The following is a 26,694-nucleotide window of genomic DNA, read 5'->3' as shown; positions in this document are numbered from 1 at the left end:
ATTGTGATGATTAAGATTAAATAAAATCTCATAAAGAAGTTATCACAACCCAAGAGTTTAAAAATAATTAGTTTAAAACATTAAGATCCCAAGAAAACCCTTTTTAAAATATTGTTTGAACTCAAACCATGGTTAAAAATTAATTTAGAACAAATACAGAAGTATAAAAATTGAACCACATCAAATTAGGCTAAAACAAGCACTTTTCAAAAATTCTGGCCCAACCGCCACGGCACAAGCTGTGCTTACTGCAGTGGATGGCACAGAGGGACAAGTCCCTCGAAGGTCTCTTGTCCGTGGTGCGCACCTACTATCATGATAGTAGATTGCTGTCATGATAGCTCTCCAAACTTTTGGAGTACGTCATTTCACCATCCGACGTCCAATTTAGGTGGTCCAAATATCCACACGAAGCTCTTCGAGCCCTCTAGCTAATGGCATCGATTTCACACTTAAACAGTCATCCATTTAAAAGATGGATACCTAAATCCAAAATGGTTCATTTTCATCTCAAAACAAACATAAAGGTGTCTAACACACAATGCCAATTGCCATTAGCCCCAGAGATACTTTGACTACTTCAAATGGACCACACACAATATGACAATTCAATCATAACACACAATTAAGCATTCACACTCAAAATGACTATCAAAATCCCCATTTCACAACAACATAAAGGGGTGGATAAATTCTAACACATATGTCAATTGATCATTTTGGCACATAAATCACTTCAAATTCATCACTTGTCATTGTAACTTGGCCCAACACACACATACACACAATCCACTACCTTAACCTTGGACCAAGATAGGCACACTTATCACAAATTCATATAAGTGATATCCTAAAATAATGTCATGTTCCTAAGTTGGCATTATATAATGGCAGTATTCATTACAAACCTAAAAAAAGATGAAAGGGAAGAGCTACATAACTATGCCTTTCACTTTTCAAACACCCCTTCCTTTCCTTTGCTCGTACCGGAGCCCTCACCTATAAAATATAACCATGGGGTGAGATAAAAATCTCAATAACAGAATAATTCACTACCATTAATTAACATGCACAATTATAAGAGAGTAAAACTATAAAACTCAAAAATAAACTTTTAGTATATCACCACATACTCTTTTTATCAGTACAAATCTTTTACCACTAGCATGATCGTTCTACTATCTGAGCCTTCATATTACCCCGATTGAAACCACAGGCTCTTGGATCAAGTGCACATTTACAATGATCCGAACTCACCTTCGGTGGTAGGATCACTCAACAAAAGGTGTCTTACCCCACTTTCGAACTACGGTTTCCCCCTATCGCACACAAATCGAGGTGTCATTACTCTAACACTGCATCATAGATGCTAAGGAGCATTACTCTCTAACGCCATATCCCGCATGGATACTAAGAAGAAAATCTCCAACACTGTGCCTCACTAGACATTAAGGAGGTACATGCCATATGGACTTCCACTACTCCTTCCTATGGGTGAACTCCCACCCTCTAATATGATCATGCCCACATCAACACATATGTCACATACATTTCAAATTTTTCAACCCATTCATATATATCTTTCATCATACTCATCATTTGCAAATAGATTTTTCATGTACAAAATCACATTTCGCAATATGCAAGGTTATCAAATCTCAAGTAATAGATTTAACATATATACTCATAGACAGTTAAGCAATATAATCAAATAGTGTAAATCATTACGTTACCTCAACCCTTTGATACACAAGAGGGTTATCATGGCTCAACGTTAGCTCCGCACGTTCTATACGCACGATATAGCTCGAACAACACTCAATCTACACAATTAAGTAATAATCATCAATTATCACTCCGGATAACTCTGAATTCAGTGTCTAAAATACCTAAATTCCTTTTCTAACAACATCAACCATTTCCAAACACTTTAACCATCCTATCAAATGTTCCAACACACCAAAATCACTAACCAATATCCCACATTATCTCAAAACCTTCAAATTATACCTAGAGTTCGTCCAAACCCTTATCAAAAATTTTCAATCACCACAAAGCTGATAAACTTAGGGTTAGAGGCTTGATTTAACTCCCTAAGACCTTAAATAAACCAATAGGTTTGGTCTAAATCCAAAGGAATCAAAATCAAAGCTCTCATTATCCCACCAATCCAGATTTTCACATAAAAGAGGGAGAAGAGGGAATATGAAACTTACCCAATGGTGATTCAAGCTCCAAATACTTCAAAATAGCCTAGGGATTGTGCCCTAACAAACCAGGAGCTCCTTTTCGTCGCTCTCTCATTTTTCCTTCTTTCTTTCATTTGTTTCTGATTTGTTTTCACGAACTAATAAGTGCTGATTTTGCACGCCTGTCGTAGTGCATGGACACGCTTGTCGCGGCGCATGGCACAAAAAGTTTCACAAAATTTTAAACTCCCCCCTTCCGTGCCATGACCTGCTCAAACATAGCCCTAAGCCTCTTCTAAGATTGTCTAAGGATACAAAAACTATATTAGTCTCCCATAAACCTCACTAAATCGATAATTTATCTAAATTGACCAAATTATCCTTGAAAACACTGATAATTACAAATTGAGAAACTAAGGATATTACAGAGGTATAATACAAGGCAAGAAAATCAGCAAAAACTCAGGTTTTTTATGTCAAAGAAAATGAATAATGTAAAAAGCAAAGTAAGACAAAAAGTAAGGTATGGCCTTAGTAGCAGAGAATCAAAGACAACCCATAAAAGGAGAAGAAGAGATCAAGAAAATATTTCATAATCATCATAAATCAACAAAAAGGAAAAGGAAGCAAGTAGAAATAGGGAGAAAATTAATAAATGGTGTTATCTTGTCTCTTGTGGTCGAGAAAATTAAAATTAAAGCCATAAACCAACAGAGCATGAGAGATCAAGATAACACCAAGCACGGGTTCTCATATGTTAGTAATAAGTACTCAAACATTCAACAACCTAAAATTGGAGTTGTTTAGTTTTCTTAGAACAGAGTCCAACTCTAATTCCTAATCTATGAAATTAGATTATATATATTGATGATCTAGTCATTGCAATCCTTCAATGGCAGTCACCATAGGGCACATAGCATTAACAGTTACAGTGAAGCATCCATGGCTAAAAAGAATTAGAGAAAAGACGATGAGGAAAGGCCATGAAAAAGAAGGGTTTGTTTTTTTTTTTTACTTTTCAAAAAATTCCACCTAGCAATTAATGGTACGATAGAGCGACATTTCATTCTCTCTAAAAGTTTTAGTGTAATATTATTTAAAAAAATTTAAAATATCATACATCTCTCATAAAAAAATTTAGGGACATTTTTTTTAACTCTTTTTTATATTAAACTAGCAATACATGGCATGTGATACACAAGAAACATACACTTAGACACATGTAATACAAAAAAAATATTCTTGTGATATATATACAACACAATATGATGCTCTTGCAAATCTAATATAAGTTTCTAAAAATTTTGGTAGAACCTACAATTGTAGTAATTGATTGTGGCCTATTGTCACTATCATGTGTAAGGACCTTTAAACCTTCTATATAGGGATGGATCTAGAACAAACTTCATGGGGGGCCAAAATGCAACACTACATTATAGGGGGCCAAAATTAATTTTAACATTTTTAATAAATAAAAAACATGTAATATTAACAATTTTTTTTTAAAACTTGTGGTTGCTTGCCCCCTTGTGAATCTGTCTCTGCTTCCATGCTTCTTACTCTTGAAAGAGTAACATATAACTGACCATGTGTAAATATAGGTTTTGGCAAGTATAACCCAGTATGATGTAATGACTGGCCTTAACTTTTATCGATAGTCATTGCAAATGAAAGAGTAATACGAAACTGACATCTCTGTATGCGAAATGGCCATCTATTCTTTAAAGAGATTCATATCCATATGATGTATTAGTACTTTTTGATTTGGTTGTGACCCATTCAATGTTATCGCTTTAATAATTGTCTTTTCAGTTTTAGTAACATGTAATCTAGTTCCATTGCATAACGCAATAACTTGATCAATGTTTCTCAACAACATGATGGGGACCCCTACCTTCAACATAAGATTGTGAGGGGGTAATCAGAACTATTAATTGTGTTCAAAAAATTATTTGTGTATGAATCCTTAAAATAATCAGCATCTTGTATTGATTTGCAAATTGAGTTGCTCTTTAAATAATAAATTGCCTCACTTGGTAGTAAGCAGCACATGAAATTATTAACTTTGTTCACATTCTCAATTGTTAGTGCCAAAATTGCTCTATCATTGAAATATGTGTTACTTGTCAATTTATTCAAAAGATCTAGATTAGTAGATGATACAATCGCAATCAAGGGATTAACATAATCATTTATTAGTAACTTAGAAGAGATTTCAATTTTTGATATACCATCATGTAGGATACCAAGCTTCTTGTCATCAACGTCTAATAGCTAATTTGAAAACCTTTCAATTTGATCAAAATCAACAGTTGACAAAGGTGATGCTAATCACATATTTTTAGTAGTAAGGGGAAATATCTTCCAATGATCCCAGAGATAAGATGAATTGATGCATGTATTCACAATAGTTGTTCGAGTTCCTTTTGGAATCAAAAGGAGAATTCAGTGGAAATTACCACCCACAAAACACATTTTCCTCTAAAAGGCATATCTCTTTGCATAACATCCCTAAGTGTATGATCAAATGCTTTAATGCAATACTGCTATACCACAGGAGCTTTATCCTACATGATAAGCTTTACGATATGGATGAATTGTGCTAAATGGGAATTTTTCTTGATAGAACAAATAAAGTCCTCAGTTATTTGTATTAGTATAGCAAACCTTAAATACACTGTCTTCCCTGAAGGCAATAATGTGCTATGCCATTGGATGCAACTGTAAGCATAATGTCCCATTTTGCACGAAAGTTGATGTTAATGCACTCCATAGAAAGGTTTTACCAATACCCTATACCCATAAAACAAAATAAAAGCCTCTATGGGATGAGGACAATGATTCCAAGATAGTGTCAAAAATGCACATATGCTTAGAAGTTAACTGTCGTAATAACTTATCAACCTGACATTGTGATGCATGACGATCATAACACAACTCTTGTAACATTAAATGGTTCATCACATCAACAACTATAGTTCTAAAAGGAAATGAAGGAGAAGGGAAGTCGTGCAAACTCTTCCCTTTTTGTTGAAGCAACTATTTAATATCTTGAAAAGATGCTTCCTCTTTGACATGTTAGGGAATATTAATAGCTAATAAAATGCAAAGTTAGCAAGAATGAGCACAAGAAAGTAGAAATGTAACTGCAACATAATAAACCAAAATGAAGATATCCAATAATTTAAATACTCACATGATGATAAGAGATCAGTACAAGGTATATAAAGTAAATCTTCAGAAAGTATTCTAGATGTCTCCCTCTAAACATTCTTAGGACAATTAAGACAACAACTAAGAAGCATACTAATAAATGTCCTATGCAATAAAGGTCTATATGACCAAACTGATGCCTCCTTGATGGCATAAATAAACTATCTATCATCTTTAAGGAGACCTACAGCAAAACATGCAGCTGCAACAGCACTCTATCACATCATCACCAACCCTTTAGGAACAAACAGTCAACCTACACCAATACCCTCTGGCCTTACCTCACCGGAGGAAGCTCATCTAGTATAACATGGTCTACCATAATTAGTAAGCAAGCAAGCTATAAAGCACAAAAAATGCAAGAAGTTAAAGAGACATACAAACAACTCAAAGAAGCTAAGACATGTAAATAGTGACTCACCACAACTACCCACTACCAAGCCATGAATGACCCAAACCCAATTCAAAATAAAAAAACATTTCATTAATCATTGTGAGAAAATAACTTATAAAAACAACCCTCTCTCAAAAGCACTAAAAATTTAATGCTAAATGTAAATAGCACTAGTATACCTACAAATCAAATCAGACGACCCCCATTAAAGGAGAGCAAAAGTGTGGGTAGTACTTACCACAATGAAAACTATTCAACCACAAAATCTAGCACTCAACCAAATTTAGAATGCCCTTTAATTTTACAAGAACGATCACCACCTTAGCTCCACAAGGATGAACACTTAGATGTTTTGAATGCGATCCTCTCCTCAACTCGAACCCCTAAATGAATAGACTATAAGGAAAGAGAATTGAACACAAAAGAAAAACTAAGGAGAGAAAAGAAAAGGCATGTCATGTGTTTTCCCACCCTACATGCTAGTTCATAACTCCAGACTAGTAATCACACGAAGCTTAATACACAAGCCATTAAAAACACCTAAGCTAGCATTATTCATAGCAACAGTGAAATACGTCTTAGGCCACCATGAACAATTGAAACTGAGGCTGGCTTGGCCGAATTGATTTAATAGATATATTGATACAATTTGAAAATAAGCTAGGTATTGATAGAGCCAAACCTAGTTTCTCTAAATTTAACTATTTTGTAAAGAGAAAATATAATAATTGGTCCTCATAGTTTTGTCAGATTTTGTTTTCAATCCTTATAATTTTTATCTAGTATTTTGAATGCTTATAGAGGCTAAAAATATTAAAAATACTGAAATTATAAGGACCAGAATAACAAACATTACTCATTATTGTTGAAATTATAGGAATCGAAAATACTGAAAAAACTACAATGACTACAAGCAAAACTTGATAAAATTATGGGAACCAAAGATTATCCTTTAACCCTTTTTTTATACTAAATAAAATTAGAAAATAAGCCAGGTATTGATAGAGCTAAACCTAGTTTATCTAAATTTAACTATTTTGTAAAGGAAAATATTATAATTGGTTCTCATAGTTTTATTGAGTTTTGCTTTTAGTCCCTATAGTTTTTATCCAATATTTTCAATGTTTATAGGGATTGAAAACACTAAAAATATTAAAATTATAGGGATTAAAATAACAAATGTCACTCAGTATTGTTGAAACTATAGGGACTGAAAACACTTAAGAAAACTATAAGGACTAAAAAGAAAACCTGATAAAACTATAGGAATCAAATATTATATTTTTCTTTTTTTGTAAAACATAATTTTTATTTGAAGGGTTTAGGCTAGGTTCAAACCTTTTTTTTAAAAAAATTATTTTTTTAAATAATAAAATTTAACATTATAAATTAATTAAAATATTTTAAAAATTAAAATAAATAAACAAATCTAGATTTTCAATTATATCACAGTCATGAGTCAAGCTTTTATATGATTATCATTTACAATATAGAAGTATAAATTGTACATTGTTAGGAGAAGAAAAGAGAACCAATTCCCAATCATTAAGATGATCCTATATATGAAAACATAATAGTCTTTTATTACATGACCACGGGTACAACCAATATACCCATGATAATTTAAATTCAGATTGGAAGTTAAAGAAATCAAATACTTTACATATAAACTTAACAAATCAAATGATTAAACCAATAATTATTTTATGGTATCATGCCATTACAAAAACATTTTAATTAAATAACAAATTAAAAGAGAGATGGGACTTATGGTCACAAATTTTATTTTAATTTATAAACTAATCTAAAAAATGAACTATAAAACATTCATATTTTCTCATTCTTTAAAAAAATTAATAAAGGCCTGAAAGGCTGCCAAGCCTGAGCCCTTTTGTTGATAAAAATTCAAGCTCATTTAAACAGGTTTAGAAGCATTGTTACATTGAAAATCTCCACCTTTTCAATTCTAAATTCTCATAAAAATAGATTTAAGGCTCTAGGCATAAATTGTAAACTCACTTTTAATTTATTTAGAAGTAAATTAAAATCATTTTGTATTTTTATTTAAAATTAATTAGTATGAAATAGATATTTAATTATTACCTGTTAAATCATAATGTGAAACTATGATATTTTTTTCCCGTGAAACTGTGAAATTGAACTATTTAAGTTCTTTTTAGTTTTTACAGATTATTCAACAATTTGATTTTTCATTCTTACACATATATTAATTTAATTATTTAATTATGATCTAACAACCATGAAAATCATAACTTGTAATTTTCCAGTTTGACGCGGGTCTAGTTTTGAATATATTGGTTGGGGCGGGGAGTATGTCGGGTCGCGCGTGCAATCCTCTCTCAATTTTCTGCAGTAGTTAAGCAGTAATGCAATTACAAATTTACAATTTACAACTTCTAAGAAAAAAGTCCCGCCAAGGTAGGGCCCAACATTTGGCCAAAAACCACAAAAGGATGGGGCACGGCACAACACCACCAATGCTGAACGAAGAAGTCAGTCTCAAAGCGACCAAAAGGTGCCTCCACCACCATCACCACTACCAACTCGCTCTCTAAATCTCAACTAATCCCACTCATTCACTCCTCTCTCTCTCTCTCTCTCTCTCTCTCTCTGATCCACGCAACTGGGGAATCTCGGCTCAACCTGTTCCCGCGCCCACAAGAGATCGGCCATGGCTGCTTCTTCATCGGGAAATTCCATTTCAACTTCTTCCTCTGCTTTCTCTCACAGACCATTGGAATTCTCCCCCGATTCCCCCCAGAGACCCTCGCTCACCCCCGATCAGGTCAAGTACTGCACCCAAGCGTTGGCCATCCTCAGGGAGAAGCTTCAGACGCCGCACATGATCGCTCAAGAGTTCGCTCAGTTGCAGGTAGTCTGGCAGTTCTTACCCTGTATCTGGTGTTTTTTGGGAAGTTGGTGCCAGGTTAAGAATTACTGGAATGCGTTGTGATGTCTGGCATTTTTCATATCTCTTAATGGCGAAAGGCCCATGGGAGTAATTGGTAGGACTTAAATATTTGTTTCTTCTTTCTTACGATCAAGCATATTCCGTGTTCATACCTAAAAGGAAATAAATGAAATGAAACGACTCATCTTAAAAGCTTGCAACATTTGCTCGCTTCGTCTCTCGCACTCGCAGTTTTATATTGGGTTCTGGTAGTTTGTCAATCCCTACAGCGTTAATTTGGATGTTTGCCGTTGTCATGTCTTCTTATAGAAAAAGTAAAAGAAATTATTCATCTTGAAAGGCCGTGACTTTCGCTTTGAAGTCCTGCATGTTGAAACAACTCTAGTTGATTATGGCTATCCTCATGTTGTCCGATGATATGAAGGGAATGGGAGGATGGACAAAACGAAATTCTCATTGAAACTTTTGGAAAGTTTTACAATTCACTTCCATTATTTGTTTTTAACTCTAAGCTTGCCTCCCTTACTTTGTTTTGGTTTCATTTTCTGAATGTTTGATTTCAGGCCAATAGGATAACGCCGAGTGAGATGAGGAGAAGATGCATTGTAGCTCTAAATGACGTAAATGCGAGCAAAAATCGGTATAGAGATGTCCTACCATGTAAATATGACTTTCTTATTTCTCCCTACGGAGGGTTATCCATGTAATGTCTTTGAGAGTAAATACACTGCAGCTGATGTTTCTGCGGAACGAGAGCATTTTTTTGAAGAGTTTATTTATTGACTAGTTGTTTACTTTTTCCTTATTTCAGTTGACAAGAACAGAATTGTTCTTGAATCTAGTGCAGATTATAGACCTGCAGCCGAGGGATATATCAATGCAAGCTTTGTCTCGGTATAAATATTATTATGAGTATTTGATATTTTTTGTAAATGTCATCACAAGGAGATCTCAGTATATTCATAGTTTGAAAACTTGTGTTCCTTGTGTGCAGACCTCTTCCTCCGGAAGTATTTCTCAGTTTATAGCTACACAAGGTCCACTACCACATACTTATGAGGATTTCTGGGAAATGGTGATCCAACACCGTTGCCCTGCTGTTGTGATGCTCACTAGGCTTGTTGACCATTATAAGGTACTTGACTGTGCAGGCTTCTCGGTAATTTTTGTTGTTTATTACCGTGAGGGGATCACTTTTATTGCAGGTTTCTCTGTCCATTTTTCAACAAATCTGCAAGCATAAAATGTTATTTATGATATTAGAAACAGTGAAGTTTATGTCCAAATTAAGTTTCTTGTTTGATGTTTGATTCCATAACCAAAAGCAGAATGATAGCTCCTTCTCGTTCTCTCTCTCGGTCTCTCTGGTTGGAAGCTGTAATGATGTATTATCAAACACATCCTCTGTGCAGAGATTATACTCTTTTTTTACTGAACTGTTGCATCTATTTTTCATTCTTAACCGTAGTTATGGTGCAATTGGTGGAGAAGTCCGATTGTTGTATAGTTACATTTCAGTAGCAAATTATGTTTGAAAATCTTCAGATTATATGGCTGCTGCTTTTTTCCTTTCTTTTTATTTCTTCTTCCTCAAGCTTGAAGGTATTATGGCCAAAGCAATCCATGTCTTTGATGGTTGATTTGTTTTTATATCATGGTCTTGTAGTTTTACTAACAAATTAGACTTGCTTTTCATAAGCTATTTTCTTCTCTCATTTTGGGCTTTAAATTGCAGATGGTAAAATGTGGAGATTATTTTCAAGCTGAAGATGGACCTAGAGAGTTAGGCAATATCTCTATTATTAGTAAATGGATGAAAACTACTGAAACATCACTGGTACTGCGCCATTTGGAGGTGAAGCATAGAGAGGTGAGATGTATTGGAATGTAAAGATTGTGAGTTTGTGTTAGCATGTTCAGTATGCCTCTTGTTCCATATTTTGTTGGTTGTGATTTTGTTGTTAATAGGATATTATTTTTTAACTTTCTCACATAAAAAAATGTCTCATGTAGGTCAGAATTCACTTATTATGTTGCATTCAAGGGTTTCTTTTCTTATTCCTCTATAGTCTAAGATGGTTTTTCTAATTTTCTTACTTTGTTGACTGGATTGATTGAATTTGTTTTTTGAGTAGTGGGTGGAACGGGTTGTTAGTGGAAGAGATCTAATTCCACCTGAAAGTTGAATGTTATGATTTTTTGTGAGATCTTTACTGTAGCATCCTCTTGGAAATTTAAACAAATCTTTTGGTCCTCTGTTTTTAGAATAATGTCTTGTCCCAGTATCTCAGAGGTTTTACTTATATTACCATCCCAATTTACGGTGCCCTTGATTTCTTTTCTACAATTTTCACTTCCCCTTTCAAGATTAAGTTGATTGGGTAATTGATTTTTCAATGTAGCAAGATGAATTATTTTTTCCCTAATGGTTTGTTTAAGTTTGATTTGGTTCATCAAATCCTCTGTTTTTTGTCTGTTTTACTGTTAGACATATATGATTTGCTCAAATAATAAAATAAATGAAAACGTATTATTTATTTTTAATGTATGAGCTAATTTATTGGTTTAGTCCCATGTTCTTGGTCTTAATTTTATAAACGTTTTTTTATAAATGCTACCAAATGCTGCATATTACTGAGATATGCACTTCTATGAACTTAAGTAGCAGCGTTGACAACCCACCCATCCCTGGTGTATGTTATACTTCTAATAGCTTTCTTCCCGCAGGTATATGGCTCGGGAAAATTTCCCATAAGACTTACCTGCTATAACCTATCGAATTGATGTTTTTGGATATGGAGTCACTAAGACCTAGTCCCTCTTTGATCCTTAACCTTCAACGTCTGTACTTGGTGGTGCATTTAATCACTGTCCTTGTGGTTCATGCCTTTCTTATTCACTTGAGTTTATCTTTTGAAACAAAATTATTGCATTATGAGCAACTTTTTTCATTAATTGTTCTTTTTGCAGGAAGAAGAGCTGCCCTTATCTGTTTTGCATATTCAGTATCCTGAATGGCCTGATCATGGAGTTCCTAAAGACACATATGCTGTGCGTGAAATTATGAAAAGATTGTACCATGTACCACCAAACCTTGGCCCAATAGTGGTGCACTGCAGGTTAGCTTGTCACTTATATTTATTGCAATAATGATAATAAGTCATGTGCTTATTTGTCTGAGAAATCTCTGATTTCAGTGCAGGTATTGGCAGAACTGGAACATACTGTGCAATTCACAACACAGTTCAGAGAATCCTTGCTGGTGATATGTCTGCCTTGGATCTTGGTAATACCATAGCTGTCTTCAGGTCGCAGCGTATTGGAATGGTTCAGACACAGGTAGTTGGCATTGCTACTTTAAATGCGTCAATTATGAACATTTTGATTTTGAATGGAAAGGCATTAGTTTAGTTGGATCACAGAGTTCCCTTCCCGAACTCAATAAATGGCCAAGCAATTTTAAAATCCAACAACAAACTTTATGTCCGATTAGATGGTTTGATAATAATGAAGATGGTTTGATAATAATGAAGCCAATTTTTGTCAAACTATTAGGATAGACTGTTCGTACCAGATTATACCTTTCAAAATATACTATAAAATAGAGTCTATTTAATGATGAAATGAGAAGATTCTCAAAGTTTTGTATTTGATTACATCTATTGGACCAGTTCTCGTGGTCTATTCATACAACAAAATGGATTAATATAGCCTTCAATACCATTTCTCGTGCTAATATATGCAATATTTATCCTCTGTTTTATCATTGCAACCTAAGCAAGAAGCTCGAATACTCCTGGAATCTTTTTACTAATTCTAGTACTTCAGATTGGACCTGTTTGGTCATTTGGATTCTACCTGTTTGGCCTCTTGGATTATGTGACTTGAGTTGATTCTCCTTTCTATCCCTGGATTCAAACTGTCAAAAAAAAACAAAAAGAAAAAGAAAAGAAACTCTTGGTCCCGGTTGGTTATTAGAAAGAAATGGAATGGAGTAGATTGAAAAAATAAAAGTAAAAATGAGACAATTAAAAGGAATAGTGAACTACATTTGTAAAAGAGAAGGTAATTTAGTTCATAGGGTTAGGAATCATGATTCATAAAATTTTTAAAGGGTGTGATGATTCTCATGTTTGTAATTTATATTAATGAGTTTTATCATGCTTATCATGAGGAAGAAAGGTGATCTAGTTAATTTTTGTGTCAATTTTTTTAGTCCATTCCTTTCTAGTAACCAAACGGGACTTTAGGCTTTTATTTTTGGAGTGTGTCGAGCATGGAAAACGAAAGAGATTGGTAAGAGTGAATGGAATGAATTGGAAAATAAACCCTCATAGCAATACTTTATAAAAAATAATGAGGTAGGTATTGTTGAGTAATGATAACAACGGAAAAATAATTTTTAAATTGGACCTGTGCATTTCATTTTTCTTCCATGCCTCAGTTCTATCGTTCAAAATTGGCCTCTGCGGAATATGGACAACAAAATTTCTCATCTAATCTATGTGTCTCTAGAACCTAAGGCGCATACAAACCAGTTTAAGCAACACTTTAGGTTTCATTTTTTGGTTCCAGAATTGAGGTCTCGTACTTGCCAGATCATGTTATATAATGATCTAAATGGATATTCTAACTTTTAAATATGTAAGTTAGCTTTCCATAATAATTTCTACTATTTTATTTATTCCGTTGATATATGTTTACCTAATAAAATCCATCTCCATCTCATAAATTAGCCAGTTTGATTGGCATGGAGATACAAAATGAAAACTTTTTGGGGAAATATTATGTATACAATCATTTGGGACATTCTGATTATTGTTTCACCTTGGAATAGTAAACATTTCGTAAGGTAGTTGGGCTGTTATGCTGTTTATCTAAATGTTTATTATTGAGAGGGACGTGTTTTTTTCCCCCTCATTTTATTGTAGACAAACAGTTTATGACTGAATTAGTGAGTGAATTCAGTGAATGATGTAATTGACCTAATGAAATACCATGATGAACCCAATAGTCAAATTCAAACGCAAACATGTTTGTATACAAAAGCTATGATGTTAATTTTATTTGTGGATTATTTTCACATTCCTATATATGTTCCAATTTCCAATGCCATGTCGTTGACTTTCCATATACTTTGTTTTCCCCTACATTTTTATCAGGATCAGTACTTTTTCTGCTACAAAGCTATTGCAGAGGAACTGGAAGACCTTGTTTCTCATGATCAATGAGGTGGGTGTGGTGGTTACTTCTGTTAACTTCTGTTTTGGCAAAGATTCTTTATCTGGTCCATTAGATGTGAGACTGCTTCCTTCATTTTGAAATACTGCTTACCTTAACATTTCTGTTTTGGTCTGGCAATACTATTGCACTACCTACAGCTGATTTGAATTGAGAGAGCCTTTGAATTTAACTAAACTCCATATCGTTCTCAAAACTGTCAGGTGCATTTGCAGGCATGGAAAACTCACATGGGGGCATCCTTTTTATTATAGCACTTAACTAAAACCTATTTGGGAAAAAATTGGCTCTAGGAATAACATAATTTGAACTATTATTTCTGCCCCCTCCCCTTTGTCCTCTTTCTCTTCTTTCCCCATCTTTTGGATGGTGAACTTTCTAGGCCTTTCGGTGCAAGAAGCTTTTGTTGAAGCTAATAAAAGCTTCTTGCCTTATTCAAGTACCCTAGAGTTCCGGATGTAGAATAACTGATGCTGATGAGATGATCATTTATAGATAATAGACATCTCCCTCCATTTTTTTTTTTAAATTGTGCACAAGTATCTTTCCATTAGATAGAATCATATTTGAGGCACGGTTTAATGTAATGTTTTGTGGGTAAAAAATTGTTCTCTAGAAGGGAAATGAAAAATGTACCTATCCTATTGTCTTGTTAGGTGCATTTCCCATTTTCATTTTGGAAAACAGTTGTGTACTAAACATGCAATAAATGTAGATATCTCTTTCAACGGGATTCGATTAATAGACATCTCCCTTTTATTAATTACATTTTCACTTGCTATTCTTGTAGGGAATGTTTGGTTGTTTTAGAGGATGAGAATGCAAGGAATTCAAACAAAATGGGAGGGAGAGACTTTCTCCTCCTCTAATTATGTTGCTTTTGGTCTAAACTTTATAAAGTTGAGTCAAAGAATGCTGCTGAAACTAGTAAGAACCAAGGTTTAAAAAAACAGGATAGGATTAGCCAGTCCAATTGGGAATTGGCCCCTGGTTCGGTTTGAATGAAGCCATAAAACTAGTGCTATAGTAAACCGGTCAAAAACTGGCCAACCGATCAAAAACCTGTGGGAATTGTAAAGAGTAAACGGTTTGCCAGGAGGCCGGTTCAAGTGATTAGGTTTTCAAAATAAAAAATAAATAAATAAAAGATGTGCAGATGGAGAAAGAATATGAAATGCAGGGAAATGAATGATTAAAAAAGAGTTATCTTACTACAAACCTCTACTATAAACGCATAACTTTGGTCTTAAACATATCAAATTTGCACTGAAACTATTATATTTACGAAAATCTCATACATGAAGAGTAGGAGATGAAGAAGAAGAAAGACGATGAGTGTTAGAAGACAAGAGAGGACGAGTGAAACTTATTTGAAAATGAAATCAGTTCCTCAAAACATATGCCATTTACTAAACCAAGTACAGCACAAGAAAAAATGTTTAAAAAATAATTAACTTTTTATAAATTATTCAGCTAATTTTTTCATATAAATTCTTCTAAATTATATTTTTTTTGGATGAAAACTGAATTCATTCATAATCAGAAGAAACCAGAACAAGTCAACAAAATACAAGGAGAGCCAAATCAATCATCATCAACCCTCTTTTGGTAACCAAGGTGGTGGATGATCAAAGATACAAAAAAAGCCTTCAATAAAATGAGCTTTTCTAGCCAGGTGGTGAGCGGTGTTAACCACATTTTTATGAATAAAGCTAATTGTAACAATCCAGTTCCTATGAATTAAGCTAAAAGCATGAGAAATGAAATTTTGAAAAAGGATGATCAGCATTCACGCCTCTATTCAGGAGATTTATAACTTCCAAATAGTTTGAATAAACTTTTATCTTTTTGAACCCATGATCCCAGCAGAATTCGAGTCCCATAATTATTCCCCTTATTTCAGCTATTGTTAAAGGTGGATTTCCAAGCTTAACAAAAACCCTTTATCCAATTGCCATCCTCATCAGTCATATGTACCCTACAAGTAAGTAATCCAGTTTCATGAAGAGATCCATCCACAACAAACAAGCCTATATTTCTTTTTTGGTGAATTTAGAAAAATGGCCAATCAGCTCCATCAACAGTAGGACCTCCCAACCCATCAATTGCCACGCCCAAAAAAGTAAGCCCAAACGATTTATATCCTTCATACAAATTGTGAACTATTTTGTCAATCCTTCATTTCCATTACTGCATAATGTAACATAATTTAGCTATTATTATCCAAAAACTAGTAAAATGAAAATAGGAGAAATGCTGCTTCACACCACCTTAAGAAAAAGTTTATAATAAAAATTTAATGATATTTGTTCTTTGGTTTTATAAATAGGACTCCAATACAATTCGCTGAAAACATTATTACTGCATTGATTAATTATTACTTCCTTTATTCATTATTATATGTTACTTCCAATCAAATTACATCTCCAACGAGTATATTAATTGTCTTTAAAATTACACTTTCTTTACGTATGTCCTCTTATTTAATATAGTATCTTATTTAAAAAATCTTGTTAATTATATCCTTGTTTAAGGAACTAGCGTTTACTTCCCCATATGTTACACGGGAAGCAAAAAAGAAAAAAAAAATCATCCAATTCAATGAAAATTATGTTCAAATGGCTAATTCTACGGTAATTAAAATTTCATGCTTTAAAATGATGCAATAATTCAGAAGGATGTTGTTAAATAAACCAAAATGACAAACCATTCGAATAACAAGGTAACAACTACTAAACGGTACATACTAAGAATCATCAAGCAACGCACCTTCTTCATTTCAAATTATGAAATACCTCAGCATATGCTATATTTGTAATTGTATTTCCTTTACTATAATTATCAACATTTACTAGTATTCTTAATTCGTTGACTCCTTTTACTTTGGAAAGAGCAATATAAAATTAACTATGTGTGAAAACTTACTTTATCAAATACAAGCCCACAAAATTTAATAATTGGCCTTGGTTCTTGTTTGTCATCATGTCAAAAGACAAAGTAATAGGATATTGCCTTCTTTTCATTTGAAATGGTAACTTACTTCCTAAAAAATTCATGTTCATTTTATGTATTAGGATCTTTTACTTAAATCTTAAACTGCTTAATGTTATTGCTTCAATAATTGACTTACCAAGTTTTGTGATCATAAGTCTAGTTCAATTGCATAGACCTACTGCTTTGTTAATATTTCTTAGAAGCATCATTGGTCCATCAACCTTCAAGACAAGTTTATGTAAAGGTAAACTAGAGTTGTTGATTGTATTCAAAAATTAAATTGTGTACAAATTTTCAAATTAATGAAAATTTTCACAAAATTTATATACAAAGTCACAAATGTAGTATTCAATTGAATTCCCCGATAGTATTTAGTTGTAGTATCTATGGTTGGTACTAGTATAATTCTATCATTGAAATAGGCATTGTTCATAATTGGATAACAAATCTAGGTATATTTAATTAACTATTGCATGCAATGAATCCATGTAGCCTATGTTAATCAATAAATTTGAAGGAATTTCAATTTCAGCATTGCCATCATGTGATTCAGTATTCACCTAATTTCCTATCAATTTTCAAGAGCCATTGTGAGAATTCCATTAAACATTGATATGTAGCACCATTTGTTAATTATAAACATAATTTTTTTATCAAATGAAGAATTTTACAATAATCTTATAAATGTGAAGAGCTAACGCTCTTGCATCCTTTGATATCACTGGCAAGATTGTCTAAAATTACCTCCAAAAGAATGCGTTTATCATCAAAAGGCTTATCACAACGTATTATATCCTTCATTGTTCTGTCAAAAGTTTCAATGCAATATCCCTAAACCTCATTCCATATGATTAGTTTTGTACAATGCAAAAAGTTCTGCTAAATGACTATGTTGCTTTCAGTGATTTGAAATGAAAAGAAGAAACAACAGTTGCATGCGATGGATTCATTTTTTAACGTCATGCATTCAAAAAGCAGCCCCTGGGCGCGGGAAAGAAGACCCCAGGCGACCTTGCACGTGAGGAGTGCTGATTGGGCGATTGCTGAACGAAGAGGTTCCGCCGTACGGAGTGCCCCAATGCGTTGGCCGGATTTTTTCTTTTTTCTTTTTTTTTTTTTTTGATAAATAAGAGAAGGGACGACGGGAAGCGACCATCCAAAAGGTGGATCCACCACCAACTTTATCTCTCGACCACAACTAACCCCATCCACTCCCCTCTCTTCCGTTCTCGCTTTGGTTTTGGTCCTGCTAGACGCAAAGTCTGATCCGCCATGACTGCTTCTTTACCCGCCAATTTCTCTCACAAACCCTGGGATCCTTCCCCCGATTCCCCTCCGATAATTTCTCTCACGCCTGATCAGCTCAATCACTGTGCTGAAGCGCTGGCCAGCTTTAGGCAGAGAACGCCGGAGATGATCGATCAAGAGTTCGATCAATTGGAGGTAGTTTGGTAGTTCTTACAGTGTGTCTGTTTGATTGCTTGATTTCACATCGGACTAAAACCTTGCTCTTGGTTACGTGCTTCTAGTTGAAACCAAATACTCTTAGGAAGTGTGGGAAAATTGCGGACGGGAAATGACTGCCTCTTCAAATTTCATTCCTTAAGTTATGATTTATTGTTGCTGCAATGATTTGTTCTTTTGTTATTTCAGAAATTTGTGCGAGTTTAAGAATTAATGGAATGCTCTGTGATGTTTCATTTTCATATCTTTTTGGAATCAAAATTTTGTTTCTCTTGATTTTGTAATCCTTCAAGCCTCAGGCTTGCCTTCCTTATTTAAAAAAAAAAAATTGTTTCTCTTCTCTTACAACGAAGTCTATGCTGTGTTCATGCTAAATAAATCAAAGAAATTATTCATCTTAAAAGCTTCGAACAAGAGTTTACTCGCTCCGTCTCTCGCAGTTTTGTTTTGGGCTTTTGGAAGTTGTCAATCCCTATAATGTTTGTTTGGTGTTTTCCATCGTCATATCTTACATGAGCAATTGGATAAGTTATACACTTAATTCACTTCCATAATCTGTTTCCAACTCTAAGCTTGACTCCGTTATTATTATTATTATTTTTTTTTGGCCCCTTTCCCCTATGTTTGATTTCAGGCCAATGTGATAACAATAAGTGAGCTGAGGAGAAGATGCACTGTTGCTCTGAATGAAGCAAATCTGGACAAAAATCGGTATCCGGAAAATGTCCTGCCATGTAAATACGACATTCTTAATTATTTCTCCCCACTGAATGTTATCCGGAAAATGCAGTGCGTCTGATATTTCTGTGTTCAACGAGAACATCTATTCTTTATTAAGGGTTTTATTTCTTCATTTAGTTGTTAATTTGTTCCTTATTTCAGTTGATGAGAACAGGGTTGTTCTGGAATCAAGTACAGATCCTAGACCCACGGCCATGGGATATATCAATGCAAGCTTTCTCTCGGTATAAATATTAGAATGAGTATTTGATATTGTTTGGTAACAGTATATACAAGGAGATATTGGTATACTATTCTTGGTTTTAAGCCCTGTGAGTTCCTTTTGTGCAGCCCTCCTCCTCTGAAAGTGTTTCTCAGTTTATAGCTACACAAGGTCCACTGCCACATACTTGTGAGGATTTCTGGGAAATGGTAATCCAATACCGCTGCCCCGTCATTGTAAATCTCACTGCGCTTGTTGAACACAACAAGGTACTAGGCAAGTGCAAATTCAGCACTACTGTAATACTTTGATTATAAGACAAAGCTCCTTAATACAAGACGTCCTATAAAATTTAATGAAACATTCATGATACATTTTTTTATTTTGATAGCAAAATTGTCTCTTTTAGTCTTGGCCTTTCCATCCTCCCCATCTCTCCCCTCAACTAACCACATAAATCAAAGGTTGTTTCGGAAAGTAGTTGTTTATTTATTTATTTATTTTAACATTTGACAGTATTAACTAATTTTCTTAATCTCATTAAAGTTATAAATAAGATCTGATAAAAAGAAACGGAGGGAGGAATATAAATAGCAAATCAAGCGTCAATTATGCATGCTGACTCTCGAAAGTTATGAATGAATGATTATAAAACTTGAGCTATTGCATGAAAATAAATTTGTTTTCTTATTTTTTAATTTGGATATGATATTAACCAAGACGGTTAAAAATATATTATTCTTTAGATTTTTATATTATATATATTAATTTGCTTTTTGGAAAATTTGAAGATCTATCAAAATCCTTTATTCAAATTATCAATATGCAATTACATATAAATATAAATTGAAAATCTTAAATTTGGAAATTATTTTTTATGTTTAATACTTTGAAATTTTTATTTAATTGTATTAACGTATTAAATATAAAACTATTTCAGATTACTTATTTTAAATATTAAAAAATAAAATCTTGAACTATGTACATATTGCTTTGCCGAAATCCCCCTACCAAAAAAGTTAAAAAATAATAAAAGCAATAAAGGTAACTAAGTGCATTTTAGTTGTTGATGGACAACAATGACATCATTTAATTTATATAGTTGACTTAACCTAATAGTAGAAGGCTGGTTATTGTTGTTGTTATGTATTAAGTGCATCCTTTGCTAAGAGGTTGCAGCGACTATACTCATTTTGGCTTTCAAAATGTGCCGCTGCATCTATTCTCTGATTCTTAAGTATAGTTATGAAAGGATAGGGTAACTGGTTAAGTTGTCCAGTGGTTGTACTATTACATTTGACTTATTTGAGACGCAAACCATTCATGGAAACCTTCAGGGAGCTTATTTGTTTTGCACATACGTTTTGGATGCTGAAGTGGTTACCAAGTGAAAGTTTCTTTCACCAACAGTGTTGTCCCAAGTTCTTCATTATCTTTTGACCGTATATGTGATCATTAATGATTACCAGCTACGTAAGCAATTTGTTTAAAAGAGTGGTCCTGTACTATTGGTCTTTTATTTTTTCTTTTTTCTTTTTTCTTTTTGGCTTTTGATCAGCCATTACAATTCTAAATTTTGTACGTATAGTCTTTACCGAGAGACAAACATCCTGTCCTGCATTGCATGAAAATGCAATTGCGTGCTGTTTTGTTTATTCTTACTCAAGCTTAAAGCAAGTAATTCCATTCGTTCTTTAGTTATTTTTTTTTTTAATCATAGTATCGTTGTTTTACTTGTAAATTAGACTTGCTTTTCATAAGCTATTTTCCTTTCTCTTTATGATCTGCAGATTGTTAAATGTAGCGATTATTTTCAAGCCGAGGATGGACCTAGAAAGTTTGGTAATATCACTATTGTTTGTGAATGGATGAAAACTACTGAGAAATCATTGGTACTTCGCCATTTGAAGGTGCATAGAAAGGTGAGATGTGTTGGAATGTAAATATGATCGCTAGATTGAGACTGCCTATTAACTAGGCTCTTGTTCCTTATTCTGTTGGTCACAATTATGTAATTAATTTTGTATATTTTGCAACTGGGTATTCAATGGCCTGCATTGTAACTTTCCATTAGACTTGCCTGCAATAAATTGTCAAAGTCATGTTTTTGGACGCTGAGTTATTAAGATCCAGACAAATGTTTCAGACCCTCTTCTAGCCTTAAACTTTGTGCTCATCAGTATTATACTTCATTACTGTCCTTGTAGTTTATAACTTGCTTCTTCAGACAAGTTTTTGTTTCTATTTTGAAACAAAATTATTGCATTGTGGTTTACTTTTATTTTGTCATTCATCGTTCTTATTGCAGGAAGATCTGCCCTTATCTGTTTTGCACATTCATTATCTTGAGTGGCCTGACTATGGAGTTCCCAACGAAACACATGCTGTGCGTGCAATTTTTAAGAGATTGTACCGTTTACCACCGGAACTTGGCCCCATAGTGGTGCACTGCAGGTTAGCTCGCACTTGTTTCTGGTGGAAAGCTTATACTTGTTTATTTATTGCAATAATTATAATAAGTCATATGCATATTTGTTTGAGAATTCTCTGATTATCAGTGCAGGTATCGGCAGAACAGGAGCATACTGTGCAGTTCATAATACAATTCAGAGAATTCTTGCTGGAGATAAGTCTGCCTTGGATCTTCGTAATACCATATGTGTCTTCAGGTCACAGCGATATGGAATGGCTCAGAAACAGGTTGATGGCGTTGGACTTAGTATAACTGATACAATGGGAATTAGGAATAATAGGGGTAATTAGAGGAATTAGAAATAATATGGGTAGTTTGGGTATTTAAATATATTCTCTATGTTTTTAGGTTATAATGGGTTATTGTGAATGGAATTAATCTTTCTCGTCCTCTCTATTTCCCTTCAACCTCTTCCCTTTCTCCCTCTTTCTCTTCTACCTCTATCAAAAGTATTAGAGCCTCTTCTCTAGCCATGGCTCTATCGGAGAGCTGATCCAATGAACGCATTGGTACCCTTAAACATCGTTTGGAGATGCAGTCAACCTTGTTCCAATGCAACAAGCAGATTCAGGACTTCCTTGGGACTAAGCAAACCATATCTTAGCTTATGACTGAAATCTTGGCTAAGTCTATGCGTGTCAACCAGCGCCTGCAACCAACAATGACTACCTCTGCATCTACTACAACTGTGAACGAGTACTCACAGCAACGAGCATCTGACATGAAAGAGAAAGACACGGACGAGCTGGTTATCAAAGAGACTGGTGTGGATTCAACACTCACCGTTGTTGACGAGGAGATGACAGACGAACTGACCGAGACAGGGAATGTCAATGCCCTAAAATTGGACAATGTCATTGCAAGCATTACGAAAGACCAAAAAGAAGCAAGATAGTGAAGAGATGGAGACACCCAGAGCTGCAAATGCGTCAAATGGTTCTCTGACTTCAATTTTTGACCCTCCTCTTCCTATGTGTCTTCTTGGCCTTTCACCGCCGATGCATTTACCATCAATTCGAGTACCAAAATTCCAGTCACCATCATCACCTATGGTCCTGCATCTTTCATTTCCTCTCTATTTCCCTTCTACCTCTTCCCTCTCTCTCTTCTACCTCTATCAATAGTCAATTATGAATCACATTGATTATGAATGGAAAGGCGTTTATTTAGTTGGATCGCATATAAATTAAGTCCCTCTTCCCAAACTCAGTAAATGGCCTAGTAATTTTGAAATCTAGGAACAAACATGGATTTCGACTCTTCAGATGGTTTGACGGTAATGTGGCTAATTTCTGTTGAGGTATTAGGTTAGACTGCTATATGAAGATTCATAAGTCAGTACCAGATTAGAAGTTTAGAACTCTCAAAAAGATATAGTAAAATAGGATTCTTTCTGGCATTGAAATGAAAAGGTTCACAAAGTCTCTTTCCTATTCTAGAAGGAGACTGAATAATTGCTAATGTATGCAATTGCAATGTAACTAGAATTAGTAATTCGGGTGAGTCGGGTTTAAAATATCCAAATATATAAAAAGCCTACAATTAAGTTTGGTCTTAATACTTCAGGCTTTTAGGTTAGCCTGAATATTTGAATTATTAAATATTTTTTTAGTCAATTTCAATTTTTATTTTTTAAAAATTGAAAATTTTCAAGCAACAAAACAAATTTGCCTTTTTTTATATCCTTATTAAAGTGAGACTAAGCATAAAAGAGAAAATGAAAGCATACGAAGTAATCTTGTTTTTATTTTTCCTTAATATTTCCAGTAACATATTCTTTATTTTCCACTTAATTTCTTTTTCAACTTCTTGACATCTCGTCTTTTATTGTGTTTTTCTGCATTTTACCAGACCCAGTACAATTTCTGCTATGAAGCTATTGTAGAGGCACTGGACGAGCTTCTTTCTAATCATCAGCAGTAATGAGGGTATGCCACTTCTGTCCACTTTCTGTTCTTGCGAAGATTCTGCAGCCTGCACTGTTCTGGTTTTGAAATCCTTGTGTACAACGAATCTCTCTTGTCCACTTTCCTTCATCCATTAGTTGTGTAGCATCTTTGTTCATTCAAACGTCAAACCGTTCTGGTGGTAGCATGATAAATTGCAGTCACATTTAATGTGAACATCTCAACCATCATGCCGCTGATTTGAATTGGGAGAGCTTGTGAATTTAAACTAATGTTGCATTGGGATTAATAACGGTTTATTTTTAGATTTGGGCCACGTCCTCTATTTGGATGCATGAAAACATGTAGATTTGATTCAAATCTAAATTCATTTTTATTAGAATTCATTTATAATTTCAAATTCTTTTTATACTCCAGTTATTTGAAATTTCAGTTACTCCAACTCTTCTCTTCTCATTTTTTACTGTTATTGCCTCCATCACTTTCATCTCTTTTCAGATTTCTTGTTTGTCTCTTGCTGATTAAACAATAAAGGTAAATCCCATCAATACTTGTTTTAGTCACCAAAAAAAAAAAAAACTGTTATTATATTTATACTCTTTTCAAATGCTCTCTCTCTCTCTCTCTCTCTCTCTCTCTCTCTCTCTCTCTCTCTCTCTCTCTGTTCTAGTGGAAAAACATCAGTGACTTGTTTTACTCATCCAAAAAAAAAATGCGGGGTTTTGTAGAGTTTGAAATAAATAAAGCATACTTGCGAATAATGCAACTTCCTATAAAAAGTGTATGTATAAATTTGTCATACAGTCAAAATATGATTTTAGAAGAATTTATATAAAAAATTAATTGAATAATTTTATAAAAAAATGAAATATTTTTAAGGATAATTTTCTTTTAAAAAAAATTTGGGTGAAGCCAATCTAAGCACATTTTATTTATCCTTTTCTACTCCTTGGGTGCCCGGAGTTTGGTAAAAAAAATTTGTCACACAGTCAAAATATGATTTTAGAAGAATTTATATAAAAAATTAATTGAATAATTTTATAAAAAAATGAAATATTTTTAAGGATAATTTTCTTTTAAAAAAAATTTGGGTGAAGCCAATCTAAGCACATTTTATTTATCCTTCTCCTTGGGTGCCCGGAGTCTGGAGATTATCTTTCTTTTCTTTATAAATCAACCTTAATCACATGGCTAATGATTTACCAATTGAGTTTCATTATAAATTTAGGAGGCCCCATGGCCAATTCTGGAGGCATCACATGATGTTTCACTCGTTATTTTCCCTTGTTATTTATAGATCATCTTTCTCTTCTTTATTAATCAGTGCGTGTAGATTTTGTCGTAGCAAGTTTTTGCTAGGGAAGTAGGGTTGTTTTGGTTGTTGAAAAGAAATGGAATAGAATGTGTTGATAGAGAATAAAAAAAAAAAACTAAAATGAAGTTGTGAATTGATGGAGAGATGAGAATTATAAAAGAGTTGAGAGTCATAAAGTGATGGATAGGTAGAAATGGGGATTGATGACTTTATTCGTGCCAATCCCCGTTCTCACCCCTCATCATTTCAATAGCTTTCCTTTTTCTATTGTCCTCTTCTATCTATCAATCCACAGTCTTATTCTAGTTTATTTTATTCTATTAATTCATTCCATTCTTCTCTATCACCCAAATGAGACCAAGAGTAAAAATGGGATATAAATCACATAATTCTGACAAGGTTTAATTATCTATAATATGGAATTAGTGGGTCTTTGATTTTATATTTGAAATACTTGTTTTTCCCAATATCATGGTTTTGATAACTCCCAGGATAGTGAAACTTTTAGATGATTCACTATCACTTTATGAAGACACAGCAAGGGATCACCAAATATGACAAGAGAGAATTGAGTCCTAAATCTACCTTATTCGCAAGACTTGATTTACTAATTATAAATGTGGCAGCAATATTTACTTGGTAGATTATTCTCGAATTTGAATAGCAGAATTCAATTCGCCAATGGAATTTAGAGCAAGATAGTATAATACAAGGGTTTTCTATGAGTTGTTTCTCTTCACTCTTTGGGTGAGCTTTTTATCTCCAGTGAGAGGGTTTCTACTTTCCACCATTATTTTGGGTGGTTTCTTCGTTTTCGTCTAGGGATCGTTGAGGGTGGCAAAGGGCAAGGAATGGATTAAAAAATCAAGATAAAAATACAATGATCATTGTGGAAAAGATTTAAGTTAACTATGTTTATGAGGAGAGATGAGTAATTTAAATCCCATTTGATTGTAGGAAAGAAAAGAAACTGTTGATAGAAAATAACATGAATGAAAATAAAGTTATAAATTGATGAGAGAGGTGATTATAATAGATAAATGAAAGGCATGAGGGTGGGAATGGGGATTGACTTGAATGAGGTCACGCATCTCCATTTCTACCTATCCATCATTCAATGGCTTTCACCTCTCTATAATTCTACAATTTTATTTTTGTTTATTTTTTTTCTATCAACACATTTCATTTCATTTTTTTTATAATAACTAAACAAACCTTTAATTTTTAAGAATGAGAGTCATGATTTCTATAATTTGTGATGGATGTGGTGATTTTAATATTCCATATATGTGGTATTGAGTATTTTCATATTTATCATGAGGAATTAAATAATTTAATATATTTTTTAATCAATTTTATTTTATCTCTTTCTAACAAGCAAAAGACGTTATAGGGTTTTGGCGTGGATGCTATTTTTTATGCTTTTGATGTGTGGACTGTTAGGCCTCGTTTGGTATGATAGAAAAGTTTTTGATGGAATTGAAATTGAAATCAAAATCAAAATTGGAATGGAATTGGGTTTTAAAAATGTGCTTGGTATGTTAGAAAAAGTAGATGGAATCCTTACACTATTTTTATTTGGCATGTAAGACATGAAAATAAAATTATATAGAAAAGACAAAAATACCC

The 26,694-nt window shown here is 33.6% G+C and overlaps 2 protein-coding genes across 5 annotated transcripts; both read left to right on the top strand.

Annotated features, from left to right (window-relative positions):
* The first annotated feature begins 8,305 nt into the window (after nt 1-8,305).
* Nucleotides 8,306-15,082, top strand: LOC129294863 (protein-tyrosine-phosphatase PTP1-like). Of its 3 annotated transcripts, none has more exons than XM_054933358.1 (9): nt 8,311-8,689; nt 9,292-9,388; nt 9,540-9,622; nt 9,723-9,863; nt 10,464-10,598; nt 11,699-11,847; nt 11,926-12,067; nt 13,891-13,960; nt 14,760-15,082. In XM_054933358.1, the coding sequence occupies exons 1-8, from the start codon at nt 8,489-8,491 to the stop codon at nt 13,957-13,959; spliced, it is 1,017 nt and encodes a 338-aa protein (XP_054789333.1). In that variant the 5' UTR covers nt 8,311-8,488; the 3' UTR covers nt 13,960; nt 14,760-15,082. The 3 variants fall into 3 exon arrangements, 2 of the variants coding, with proteins under 2 accessions (XP_054789333.1, XP_054789330.1); XM_054933355.1 differs by lacking the exon at nt 14,760-15,082 and adding an exon at nt 14,173-14,711; XR_008589456.1 differs by lacking the exon at nt 14,760-15,082 and having other exon boundaries at nt 8,306-8,689; nt 11,931-12,067.
* A 2,924-nt stretch (nt 15,083-18,006) lies between these two features.
* On the top strand, nt 18,007-24,150 carry LOC129294885 (protein-tyrosine-phosphatase PTP1-like). Of its 2 annotated transcripts, none has more exons than XR_008589457.1 (8): nt 18,007-18,406; nt 19,062-19,161; nt 19,310-19,392; nt 19,499-19,639; nt 21,161-21,292; nt 21,679-21,824; nt 21,934-22,070; nt 23,695-24,150. XR_008589457.1 is itself a non-coding variant. In XM_054933371.1 (8 exons), exons 1-8 carry the CDS (start codon nt 18,236-18,238, stop codon nt 23,764-23,766), a joined length of 987 nt encoding a protein of 328 aa, XP_054789346.1. In that variant the 5' UTR covers nt 18,023-18,235; the 3' UTR covers nt 23,767-24,150. The 2 variants fall into 2 exon arrangements, 1 of the variants encoding a protein (XP_054789346.1); XM_054933371.1 differs by having other exon boundaries at nt 18,023-18,406; nt 21,929-22,070.
* Nucleotides 24,151-26,694: the final 2,544 nt, after the last annotated feature.

This window comes from Prosopis cineraria, unplaced genomic scaffold (assembly GCF_029017545.1).
Source record: "Prosopis cineraria cultivar Desert tree isolate PC_DT_omini unplaced genomic scaffold, ASM2901754v1 PC1, whole genome shotgun sequence".
Classification (NCBI taxonomy): domain Eukaryota; kingdom Viridiplantae; phylum Streptophyta; class Magnoliopsida; order Fabales; family Fabaceae; genus Prosopis; species Prosopis cineraria.
Note: the sequence above shows the minus strand (reverse complement) of the source record. Positions and strands in the feature narration are given on the sequence as shown.